Source organism: Symphodus melops (genome assembly GCF_947650265.1).
Source record: "Symphodus melops genome assembly, chromosome: 1".
Lineage (NCBI taxonomy): Eukaryota > Metazoa > Chordata > Actinopteri > Labriformes > Labridae > Symphodus > Symphodus melops.
This window is the reverse complement of record NC_136691.1, coordinates 24,414,423-24,427,738: the sequence shown is the minus strand read 5'-3', so window position 1 is coordinate 24,427,738 and position 13,316 is coordinate 24,414,423. Positions and strand designations below refer to the sequence as shown.

Genomic DNA, 13,316 nt, shown 5'->3' with positions numbered 1-13,316 from the left:
GAACACATGCGGCCTGTTGTTGTCTTATTTCTACCAGCACATTGCTTTATCACATTTATTATTCATTCATCATTTCAGTCTGAACAAAACACTTGTTGATGTCTCAGGAACATCAATTATTCAGGTTGCTGGTTTTAATAATCAGGATTATTAAATTAAATTTCAGGAGTTGGAAGAAATCAATGATCAATATCCGAACCCTATGCATCAATGGTTAAAGCATCAATGCATTATATGAAACTTTGTTACCATGGTGATGAAAGCAAATTACAGACTCACACTTGCGTTATAATAAAGTGACACAGAGGAAATAAATGACCAAAAAAATGAATATTTTTAATGAGGAGCTCGTTAAGGATTCTTTGGATCAAATGTAAAACTGGACTTTATGAACATTATGCTAAATTTTTTGTTTCTTCCTTTTTTAGTAATCCCAACTCTTCTCATGCGGACTCTGTCCTCCTCAAACTGTTGTAAGGTCCGTTCAGTTTGTCTTACGTGTCCATTAAATATATTTCAATGACGCACCATCTGAGTACTTCCACATCTAAAACCCGTACATTCACTTCCTGTAAAACGGCTCAAATGTCTGATGACTCATCCTGCTCTCAGGAGTGTTTCATTATTTCCCCACCAATTAAAGAGCTTTATGGAAGCTAATGAGCCAATCAAATTCATCCTAATGCCTTTTACATTTTGTCCTCCATGTCTTCTGTTTTAAGTTGTCTCTGTGGTCAGTAGGAACAGAAGGAACAATTATGGAATCTAATAACTCTTAAAGTCAGCGTCCCCCATCAGGAGAGACATTTGGTGTGTGCTGTGACGTTCTGCACAGATTAACAGCAGATGTGAGGGGTTAAAGGTCAAGTCTGCAGCGACCTGATAACTTCACACCAGCACATATTCTGCTAATGATTCGACCACATTGTGTCTTGTAGGATGATAAAACTCCTGTAGTGTGAGCATTTCACACACACACACACACACACACACACACACACACACACACACACACACACACACACGCCTGTTTGGTTTAAGAAACTGAAACATTTGTAAAGGCAGGTTAAAGACCTTTCTCATTGTTATGTTACAAAGAGGTCAAATACAGGTCCTTTTGCTTATTTACTTAAAACACAACTTTTGTCTTTTTTATCTACTTGTAGATATAAACACACAACATATATGACGTATTTAAATTGTCTATGCAGAATAAGAATCTGAACACTACTTTCACATTTGCAAGTGATTTTATTTTTGACAAATTGTCTGTTAATATTATTACTATGTTCAACTCTGACATTTCTGTTTAATTATTTTGAGAATATACACGTGTATATATATATATATGTATATATATACATATATATACACACACACACACACATATATATATATATATATATATATATATATATATACACACACATACAGTATATGCTGTCAACTCAATAATAAAAAAATGTCCACAAGAAAAGCAACTTTTTGCTATGCTATATATATATATATATATATATATATATATTTATTTTATTTTTTTAATTAATCAATAACAATAGAGCAAAATCATCATTAAATGTGGGACTAACTTTTCAGCATTTCTGTTTCAGTTTGCATGATATGCAATGTGAAGCTACGAGCTAACTAAAGTATGTGAACATAACAATACAGGTAACAGGTGACTGCAGCTCGAGACAAGGCCGCTTGTGCTTGAGTCGAGTTAAACTAGCTTTCATAGCTTCATCAGCAGTAAGTGAGGGATGACGTGACGTAGACACACGGCGTGGACGTGACTAAAGCTGGATGAAGATGATAAATGCAGCAGGTCTTGTATTATGAACTGAAATATTTGTCATTAAAAATGTCTGACTCTCTCAGCAAACCTGGTTGTGAACAATGATTGTTTTCAATTATGGGATTTCAAGATACACCACCAATAATGTGTTCACTGCAGTTAATGGTGAGATTTACATCTGTTTGTGTTACTGTGGTCAGAGGGATCAATGGTGCATTGGTTAGCGCTGTTACCTTACAGCGAGGAGGTTGCTGGTTTGAATCCCAGGAGGGGAGTTTCTTCTGTCCTCTCACAGGTCTAAGACATGCTAGCTCGCTTATTTGATGACTCTAAATTGCCCGTTGAACCTGAATGTGAGTGTGGCTGCTTGGCTGTCTCGATATGGCTGCCCTGTGATTGGTTGGGTTCTAACCCTGCTTGATGACTGTGGATGAGTGGTGCAATCACATGAGTTGACTGTGATTGTGCGGCTGTGGCTCAGTTGGTAGAGTCGGTCGTCTCTCAACAGGAAGGTTGGATGGTTCGATCCCCAGCTCCTGAAGCAACACTGCCGATGTGTCCTTAGGCAAGACACTTAACCCCAAGTTGGTCCTGCTGCTTCGTCAGGGATTAGTTCTGTCTGATGGTCTCTCTACACAGCAGTGTAAGGTGTGAAAGAGCTTAGAGTCCGGTGTCATCACGCTTTCTGTCGGTGCTCCTGATCACATTTAGTCTGTGTTTTTATGATTCATTTCCAGTTCGGCCTTGTGAAAAAAGCTTTTAATAATGCATTGCTGCATAAATCTTTATATATTTAAGAAAAACACTTAATTTGAAGTGGGCTCGTACACCCAGGTGTCCGTTGCTACCCGAGGGCTTTAAAACAGATCATTAAAGCAACGTTTTCTCGTAGTTAACCGTGTTGAGTGTGTGAGCTCCAGAGTGAACTGTATCAAGGTTTTTCTTTTAGGTCCCTGAGGTGACATCTTCACCTTGGCCGAGTACACACTCGTCGAGCTTCATTGCATACTAATTAAAAGTTACTCATGAAACAAGGGTTAGACAAGATGATTGGCTAATCATCTTAAACACTGCTTACTTCAGACGAAACATGTTACATAAGAAGTGCTGAAGGACCAAAGCTGCCTTAAAGCTGGCGAGCATTCAGCCTGCCAACTTCAAGCGCTGCACAACAGTCATGATAGCAACTCAATCAAAAACCTTTTGGGGGCGTCGGACGGTAGATTGAGCTTCAGTCACCTCTTAAGGTGATTTTCCAAAAACACCAACTTGACTATCTGATAAATCTGTGTGAGAGTGTTAGTGACAAACATCCTGCAGACCGATAAATGGGATTTGCTTTTGTCTCTGTCCTGTATGGTTTAACTGCGATTTTAGACGTCCATGATGTAGAGCTAGTTAAAACAGACTGGCTCCTCAGCCTCTGTGCAGACACGTACAGAGACGACAGCAGCGCAGCTTCAAGTGGTGACTGTACAGTCTCGTTTTGCTCAAACAGCTTTTTCTGTGAAAGGAGTAAAACTCACGACCTGATCACTGCGAGCTTCACTTCTTTTAAGAGAGACACTGAATCCTGGTGAGTTCAGCAGCAGACCTGTACTCATGTTTAAACATGTGTCGCTCTGTCAGAGCCCTGGTGAGTCTGAATGCATCCAGCTGCACACACTTTGTACTTTCTTTCCTTTTCAACAGAAGCTCTTCTTGAGAACCAGCAGCCGCTATCAACACTACCGAGACTTGCATTGGATTTCTGTTTTCAGTTTGTATTTATATTGTATTTGTCTCTATCAAACGCCACAACATGAAATAAAAATAAGTAACAGGAGCCATCCAAACAGAGGACGCACGTCATTTTGAATCGCATGAACAGAAGTCTGATGACTTGTTAGAAGACAGCACCTTTACATGTGTCCGCTGGAGTGAACTGTCCTGATGTTAGATTAGACTGCAGGGACAACAGATTATTTTATATCTGAGACATGTTTAGAGTCCGAACATGGCACCACTGAATGTTGGGTAACTTAAAGCTCCCATATTCTTCTTTGTCTGGTTTTGCTTGCAGGTGTCTTGTTCATGTTCAGACACGTGGCGTCTCCTACCTCCTCCTGTTAGCAGTACTGTTAACCGCGTGTAACGCTCGGCCTTTAGCCCCCTCGATGAAAATGTGGGGTGTGACGTCACAAACCCATGATGTCACTGATCCAAACCCATTGTCTCGTAGTAGCAAGCACAAGCTCTCCTCTGACTGACTGTAGCATCCCCAATATGGTAAAAGGGGCGGGACATATCTGAGAACAAAGCAGAATGACTGACCAATAACGAGAGGGCAGATCGGTGACCAATCAGATCAGACTTGGCACATGTGGGGACCTTGCTTGTGTTTTTTTTTTCTTCTCTTAGTGTGGGAGTGTGAGTGTTAGAAATACAGGCAGATGAGAGAGTGCATGAAAACAGACACTTTGTTCACACATTAGCGTTTGTGAACCTCCTTTAGCAGGAACATAAAAATAGATCTATGAACCCCCAAAAGGCCAGAATCTGGGGCCTTTAAATGACCTGAAACACAGGTTGTCCACAGCGGCGCTCACGGCTGCACTTTGAGCTGACATGATGATTATCTGTCGTTGTATTGTTTTCAGCTGCTGTCCCACACAGGTAACACAGATCTGTGTCTGCCAGCTGCCTCTTTAAACCCTTCACTGCTCCATACTATTCCTCAAGCACAATCACATTATCTCTTCCTGTAACGTCTCTATATTATTAAATGATCATAAAGCAGCATCAACCTTCACTGCCTTATCTGTCCACAGCTGTAAATGTTAGATGCTCCGTCACCTAATCTGAAGCTGAGCTTGCTTGTGTGACTTCCCGTCAGACGGACGCTGCTGTGGAAACAACTGAGACTGTAAAAGATGGATTTGGATTTGACATGGACATCACAGTCACGTTGGACGAACCAGCTGTGTTTTCAGCACACTGATATGTTTCCTTGTTCATTGAGGTACTAAAAACCTAACTGTTCCTTTCTCTGTAAATCCCCCACAGGATGGTCGTGTGTCCTTCATCGGCCACCAGCTGGGCGGCGTGTCCTTCTCACCCAACAGCCGGGACCAGCAGGTCAAGTTCGCCCGCGCTGTCCAGATTACCTACTACCTCCGCAACCACGGACCCGTGGTGCAGGATGCCATCGCTGAGCGCTGGGAGAACGAGTTCTGCGCCCTGGTCAACCGGCTGTCCACGGCCGAGGCGCCGCATGCAGCGGACCAGCTCCACATCCAGTCGCTCACCTCCTTCAGCCTGTGGCGGGATTTCCACCAGACCGGCGTGCTGGCCAAGGGGGAAGTGCTGGTCAGTCTTGTGCTGGTACTCCTGGCCGCCACCATCTCCAGCTCCATGCGGGACTGTCTGAGGGGGAAGCCCTTCCTGGGCCTCCTGGGTGTGCTGACCATCTGCATCGCCAACGTCACGGCTGCAGGAATCTTTTTTATATCAGATGGGAAGTTCAACTCCACGCTGCTCGGAATCCCATTCTTTGCTATGGGTGAGTGGAAGCTCGTGTTTTCAAAGGGATTGACTGCATCTTTGTGTGTGTGTGTGTGTGTGTGTGTGTGTGTGTGTGTGCGTGTGTGTGTGTGTGTGTGTGTGTGTGTGTGTGTGTGTGTGTGTGTGTGTAGTGGTTGGTTACAGGCCTTATCAGTGCTAGACACTGAGTTGATTGGGAAAGGAATTAGCTGAATCGTGAGGGGCTTTCCTCGGGGGAAGCCCACAGCTCATGTAGCTGCAACACAAGGAGAAGAGTGTGTGTGTGTGTGTGTGTGTTTCTGTGTGTGTGTGTGTGTGTGTGTGTGGTTGTGTCTGTGTGTGTGTTTCTGTGTGTGTGTGTGTGTGTGTTTCTGTGTGTGTGTGTTTCTGTGTGTGTGTGTGTTTGTGTGTGTGTGTGTTTGTGTGTGTGTGTGTGTTTGTGTGTGTGTGTGTGTGTGTGTGTTTCTGTGTGTGTGTGTCTGTGTGTGTGTTTGGGTTTCTGTGTGTGTGTGTGTGTGTGTGTTTGTGTTTCTGTGTGTGTGTGTGTGTGTGTGTGTGTGTGTGTGTGTTTGTGTCTGTGTGTGTGTGTGTCTGGGTTTGTCTGTGTGTGTGTGTGTGTCTGTGTGTGCGTGTGTGTGTCTGTGTGTGTGTGTGTCTGTGTGCGTGTGTGTGTCTGTGTGTGTGTGTCTGTGTGTGCGTGTGTGTGTCTGTGTGTGTGTGTGCGTGTGTGTGTCTGTGTGTGTGGAGCTTACAGCTGTATTTTAGAATCACTTTCTTTTGTCAGAAAAAGAAAATCTTGTTGTTGTGGATTTGAGCTCGGATCCCGAGCTAACGTGCTGTCTGAATGCTAACGGACTTTAGCTTGTCTGGCTCTTGTCACGTGATCAGCTGGGATTATTGAGGGTGCTTTTACACCACAGGTCACAGCTACACATTCACACCACCTTTATCCTCTGCATCTCCTTACCTGCATGATGCTCTTTGTTCTCCAGAAGGTTCTTCTCTGCTCTTCATACTGTGAGTCTGCTGAACTACACGTAGCAGTGTTTGTTAGCTGGTGGGTCACAGAAGCATTTTGTGGGGGCGAGGGTCCTGAGGCCGGATGAGTGGAGAACCACTGTGTTGGTCTGCTACTTCCACATGACGTGTTGCCTCAGGAGACCATCCTCCCGTCTCCTCGTCTGACAGGGATAGCCTCCCGCTGTGAGTTCCGTGTGAACAACAGAATCAGGAGGATTTCAAGGGCAGTCCTTCAAACTTCCTGTTGAGAGACGACCGACTCTACCAACTGACCTAGAGCCAACCTGAAACATCACTTCTGATGCCTTTTTTTATCCTTTGCTAAATGCGTCACTTGGGTCATAAATGTTGTTGGTAAGGTTGGCAGTATCATACTGTGTTGTTCTTTAAGGCAACTTTAGGATCAGAACTGCAATGAAAAGTGATGCACTGTAAAAACAAAACAACCAGCCATTTCCACTGAGAGGCCGGTCTTATTTGTGTAAAATAAAACTTCTTTCATTCCCACATATTCAGTCTGAGAAACATAGAAGCCTGTTTGAGCACTGAAAAGATTCAGTTTGTCTTCCTCTGCCTCCTTCCCTGCTCTCTTCTCTTAGCTCGCTCTGATGTCCATTTACACTGTACTGCCTACCTTGTCTTTTCTCCATGTACACTCTTAAGGTCACTGGATCCCCGGGGCTTTGCTACGGCTCTGCTGCAGGCCGGCTGACATAACTGAAGTTTAAGTAAGACTCAGGAACAGGAGGCTGGATCGCTCCTTGTGACCTCGAGGCAGGGGGGGGGGGGGGGGGGGGGGGGGGAGAAAAGGATGTCAAGGAGAGAAGAGAGAGGAGGAAAAACCTATGTGATGTATAGAAGGGGAGGGGACAGAGGCAGAGGGGAAAGTCACATGGAGAGGGAGGAGGTGGAGGAGGGTGAAGGAGATAGAGAGGACTTGATTAAAGTAATTTCATGTGACAGGAGCTCAGAGGGAGCAGATGTCCACCTTCCTCTCGGGAGGTTCTAACTGAGACACACCCCATCACTAAATCAATGCCACATCAGGGCAGACACGGAGAACTGAAATGGATACTGATACCCAATGTGGAATGGCAGTGTGGCGCCCCCTGTTGAGATGAGATCACAATTGAAAGAGCAGTTTTGGGGGGGGGGGCAACTTTACTATTGTAATTAATGTAAATAAATGTTTATGAATTATTGGTTAACTATCCATAACAACGACAACACCTTCAACAGAGTTTTTTTTTACATTCATGATGTTCCATCACTGTGAAAGAAGGTCAAACATGGACAGACCTAATTAAAAACCTTCATCAATTTATCAGAAAACCAGACAAAATAGATCATTAATAAATTACTTAATGAGCACACACACACACACACATATACGCACATACACACACACACACACATACACACACACATTAAGTTGTTATTTACAGGTTAAGTCTCAGAGAATGGGGGCAGCTGTGGCTGAGTTGGTGGAGTTGGTCTTCTCTCTACTGGAGGGTGAGGGTTCAATCCCCAGCTCCTGCAGCCACACGTCCAATGTGCCCTTGGGCAAGACACTCAACCCCAAGCTACTCTTGCTGCTTTATCAGCTGTGTATAAATGTGTATGTGTCTTCTTCTTTTCCTTTCAGGTCATCTTGCTCCTGTTTCATTTTCTTTTCGGGTTCCTCCTTCACATCATCTGTGATCAGCAAGTTATCAAAGATGGCTCCAGATTTACTTCTGATGGTCTCTATACTCCGGGCCTGAATGTGTAGACGTGACCTGTGGTGTAAAAGAGCTTTGAGTAATCAAAGGCATGTTTACCTTCATGTGATTGTGAGGGCTTTCTGGCTTCTTCACAGTGATGCAACTTTCAAAGATTTAGAAATACTCTGATCTGTTTTTAGATTTCACAACCAAGCGTGACCTTCCTTTAAAATACTGCTGCCCACATTGCAGGAAGAGGCTATTAGAAGCTGCTGTGACTTCTGTTAGCAGGTTTCTCAGTGCATGTACATAAATGTAAATGATCAGGAACAGTTGAGGTCAGAGAGGTCAAGAAAACGTTGTGAGACAAACGCTGATTGACTCAAGGCAGGAGATCTCCAGTGAAACAAGGTGCCAGTCTGCAGTGACACCTTTCAGACCTTCAAACCTCGCCCTGCACCCTCACCACACGCCTTCAAGAGAACATCCCCACCATGGTTTAAGATGTGCCTGTAATGAAAACGTCAATAGTTCTGTACTTGTGTTGCGGATCATTTCTAATATTAGAAAAATCTGCAATGCTTTTTTTTGTTAATGTGCTTTCATTGAGCTGTTTTTGTTTTGAACTTTTTCAACATTCATTTTACCTTTGAAGTTGTTTTCATCCTAAAATGATGCCCGAGGCCACATGCTAACAAACACTTTGGTTATAGCACAATGAGTAAAACACTTCAGGGCTGTATTCTGCACAGGCCTGGTGATATACACCAAAGGCCTCATTATCTTAACTCAGAGAAGATATCTTACTCACTCCCACTGCTTCTTTCTTTGAATTCTAACTATCTGTCAGAGACCGTCTGCAGCGTGGAGGCCACAAGAAGACTTGGGATCAAACTGTTCTATCTAAAAGTCACAGAACTCTCCTGTTAACATTTGTACATTATCCTGCTTGTCAAGGTTTTTCTCTATGTTAAAACAACAAATACAATTGACCCTATGTTGGCTCTCTGATTGGTTTAGCTCCCTCTCCTAGCAACTGTTGCTGGGCTACTTTTCAGTTAAGATGTCCTGGTGAAATTGGTATGTTAATGTTGTCACTAAACACGGTTAAAAGGTGCTTTGAGTGTCTTAAAGAGAGACACTAAATATCCAGTCTTTAGCTCTAAGTGATGGTAAATGGACCAGAGCTTGTATCGTCTTTTGGCTGCTTACAGCGCTTTTACACCGAATGTCAAACTGTTCACACTCTGATGGCAGAGGCTGCTACTGGATTCAGTGAGACCATCAGAAGTAACTAATCCGTTTGTGACACATTCATACGCTGTGGACAAAGCAAGGGGCAATCCGGGGTTAGGTGTCATGCCCAAGGACACATCGGACAGGACATTGAACCCTCGACCTTCAGGTTGATGCGACTCTACCAACTGAGCCACAGTGATGACGCTGTAACCGTCAGATTGTGCACATAACTCTGATCTGTGTATTGATGGCTCTGTTGCCGTCATGTAGAAGATATTTCAGACCTCAGCTCGAGAAATGGTCCCTGATCCAGGACAGCTAATGTTAGCCTGCATCACTAGCCTCTGTCAGGAAGTTAGTGAATGCTGAAACCCTGCATAGTAATCACTTCACATCTCGTAATAGCCAGCCGAATACTAATTACACCACATTAACCTGATGGCTGTATGTTAGCAGTTGAAGGCATTTTTCCATTGGTATCATTAAAGTGCTTCTTACTAAAGTACATCCAGGGGGACACAGAAAGATTTTTGCAACGCTGACAAAGTTTGATAGAGTGGAATCAAAGTATTTAAAAGATCGGTTTCTCCCCTCTGAGACTGACTGTAGCTTGTTTAAGTATATCATTTCCCTTCATCTGTTTTATCAAAGCCTCTTTCAACATCCCACTTTTGTCTCTGAACAACCAAGCTCATTTTGTTGCTGGCCTTTGACTCCGGTAGAGAATATGCTCTGCATGAGGTAGATACCAACATCAGTGAGTAAACCTGTGCTTTATATTCAGCAGCTGATTCTGGTGTTGGTCTCCCCTGTGCCTATCTTCCGTGTCATCTGTGAACTGGCCAATTACTCTTGAGCTGAGGTTGTCACCTCCTTCACTCTCTGGATATGTGATGGATGTAGGAAGTGCAAAAACAGGCAGGGAGAGATGGAAAGGGAAAAAGCGAAGGCAGGACTCATGAAACATACATGCTGTGAGATTACAGAGGAGGTGACAGCTCTGTCAGGCCTATAACAGCTTACTATTGATTTTCCCAAACTGTAGTTTATTTACTTTCCACAACAGGGAGCTTCTGCACCAAGGAGAAAATCATGTAGTCCTGTCTGTCACATTTGACTCACAGTGACACTGACATTATTTACATTTATACTATAAATCCCAGAAGTGGTGTGCTGAGTCCCAAAAACTTAACAACATTAAAAACTGGTTTTCTGTTGAAGCTGACCTTTTTACAGCATTAATGGAATAATAATAATGGCAAGGTGTTTATTTGAATTACAGGATTTATACACAGCATGCTGTCTGCCAGTTTATATACTGTTATGTCTTATGGGACCTTCGTGGACTGCATAAACCACGTCTGGCAATGGATTTCATAAATAATTGATGAATTGCATACCTTGAGGAGTAATGGGGCAAATGTATGATTAGTTTTCCCACATAGCAATGGGGGAGCCAGGGGCTGGCTTATAGGACTTGAGCCCTGCATGTTTCCTCAAAAGCCGTGAATCTTCAAGATAATTATTAAAACTATCTCTCTGTGCCATCCTCCGTCAGTCTCTCCCTGCAGCAAATCAATGGGGAAATGTTGCCATCTGATGTCCTGTCATAATTATTAGAATCAACTTGTGCTCAGAGGAATGAGTGTGTATAGAGTTTAATGCAGTTTTCTCACCTTGGTTTGCCAATAAGAAAGCTAGCCTATCTAAAGTAATATAAAGTTTAGTTTTTCAGGAAAGAACTCAAAAAAGCTGCCAACCTTAAAGAGAGAATCTGCGCCATCATGAGCCAGTGAAGCAAGTCCATGGTTTTAGATTAGTGAAATACTTGTAGCAGAGAAAATGAAGTGACAGTGTATTCATCCTAGCTTTTTCATGCTAGTGTTGCTGTGGTTAGCTTGCACGTTACGTAAGTCAACCTTTGCAGAGTTGCTCCCAGTGAGAACAGTGTTGTCAGCAGCATGTGGACACCGGGAGAGAAACTGGCCATTTAATCACCGACTGTCAACAAAATGGCATTGATGGTTTACACATTCATAGGGCGGCTGTGGCTCAGTTGGTTGAGCTCCTGCAACCATGTCCGATGTGTCCTTGGGCAAGACACATAAACCCAATTTGCACCCACTTTTTGGTTGGTGGCGTATAAATGTGAATGAAGGGGTTTATAGCCTTCTGATGGACCCTGTTGGTCTCATGTTTCTGCCATCAGTGAATGAATGATTGTAAATTTGTATGTCTGACCTGCGGTGTAAAAGTGCTAGACTAGAAAAGTGCTTCTTAAATCCAATTTCCAAACATGTACTTCACATGGGTTTCAACAGGCTGAAGACGCTTGGAGAGTCATCATTTTTTGTCACATTCTTTGGTGTCTCTGTTTTGGTCAAGATCATCTATGAAGGGAGGCAACAGTACTGTTCAACCTACGACAGTGCAGCTGCACATATACTCCTACATGAACCTATCAATGTGTTGTATGATTTAAAACCTGTTGGAGGTTAACTCTTTCTAGATCTTTTTTATTCTGACTTATCTTCTTTTTTTTCTCCTGTGAAGACAGCATCGATAGTGACACTCAATATTTGCAGCCAGTTTCAGGCTGAGGCTAACGGTGAAAAGCCTCATGGGAATTATTCTTGTTTCAATAAGTGGAGCTGGGTGACAGATGATCGATATATGAATGTTATTGCTTTGAATGGCTCTGGAATGATGGAGGTATGACAGCCTCAGGGTTGTCAATAAGTGTTGCACAGTGGAACCATAAAACAGGCCTATGCATCATTTAATATAGTTCTGTGGTGATATGGTCCAAGATTAAATATTAAACCTTTTTGAAAGATTAAGAAATCTGGAGTCTATACAATGAAGTCCACCCAGGGAAATGCTTCTTTTGGAGCCCTTGTCAAAAATTCATTAGGGGCCCTGCTGTCTGCTCATTTCCCGAAGTGCTTAGGTTTCTTCTTTCACCCCCAGATAGTGATAATTCCTGTTAATTTTCCTTCAGTGTGTTTCACTGACAGACTTTGGTTTTCACAGGAATAATTACATGATAAGTAGTGGAACACGATGGGTCACATTTTGAGCTACTGCTGCAGTTTGTCAGCCCGCTGTAGCCCCTTGCTGGCCTTGGGCTCCAAGCAGTCACTTGCCTTGTTTGTTGACAAGCAGTGCCTCTGATTATGTAACCTCCAATAGTTTTGATACCTCCTAACACCACTATGGTGATGGATAATTTACCTCTGCCAATCTAGGGAGTATTTCAACGGAATCAGACTTCATCATCCTTCAAAGAAAAAAACATGTCAATAAGATTAAAGCAAAATAATGACATCGGGTGTAAGGTGGGGTTTCTATGTCTGTGTTAAATGAACAAGGAGAACATTGTAAACTTGTGGATCATCTTAGATTTTTTCGCCATTGTAATATAATAACAACATAATACCACAGACAATGGCTGAAACATGCTTGACCAAGATCTCACAATGATTGACCACATCCTTGATGACCAGGACTCTGCAGTCACTGGCATGCTGGACCAGGACTCTGCAGTCACTGGCATGCTGGACCAGGACTCTTAAGTCACTGGCATGCTGGACCAGGACTCTGCAGTCACTGGCATGCTGGACTATGACTCTGCAGTCACTGGCACGCTGAAGCATGACTTTGCAGTCACTGGCATGCTGGACCAGGACTCTGCAGTCACTGGCATGCTGGACCAGGACTCTGCAGTCACTGGCATGCTGGACCAGGACTCTGCAGTCACTGGCATGCTGGACCAGGACTCTGCAGTCACTGGCATGCTGGACTATGACTCTGCAGTCACTGGCATGCTGGACCAGGACTCTGCAGTCACTGGCATGCTGGACTATGACTCTGCAGTCACTGGCATGCTGGACCAGGACTCTGCAGTCACTGGCATGCTGGACCAGGACTCTGCAGTCACTGGCACGCTGGACCAGGACTCTGCAGTCACAGCCCACAAATACTACCTCTGTAAAAGGCATGAAGAACACGTCTCCTTGACTCAAATGTCAAACATC

General features: G+C 43.6%; 1 protein-coding gene across 1 annotated transcript in view; it reads left to right on the top strand.

The window, feature by feature from the left end:
* Nucleotides 1-13,316, top strand: part of ptchd4 (patched domain containing 4) — a 34,363-nt gene that overhangs the window by 6,736 nt on the left and 14,311 nt on the right. The window contains exon 2 of the mRNA XM_079339306.1: nt 4,841-5,336. Within this exon, the coding sequence (XP_079195432.1) occupies nt 4,841-5,336 (496 nt within the window). The remainder of the gene's footprint in view (nt 1-4,840; nt 5,337-13,316) is intronic.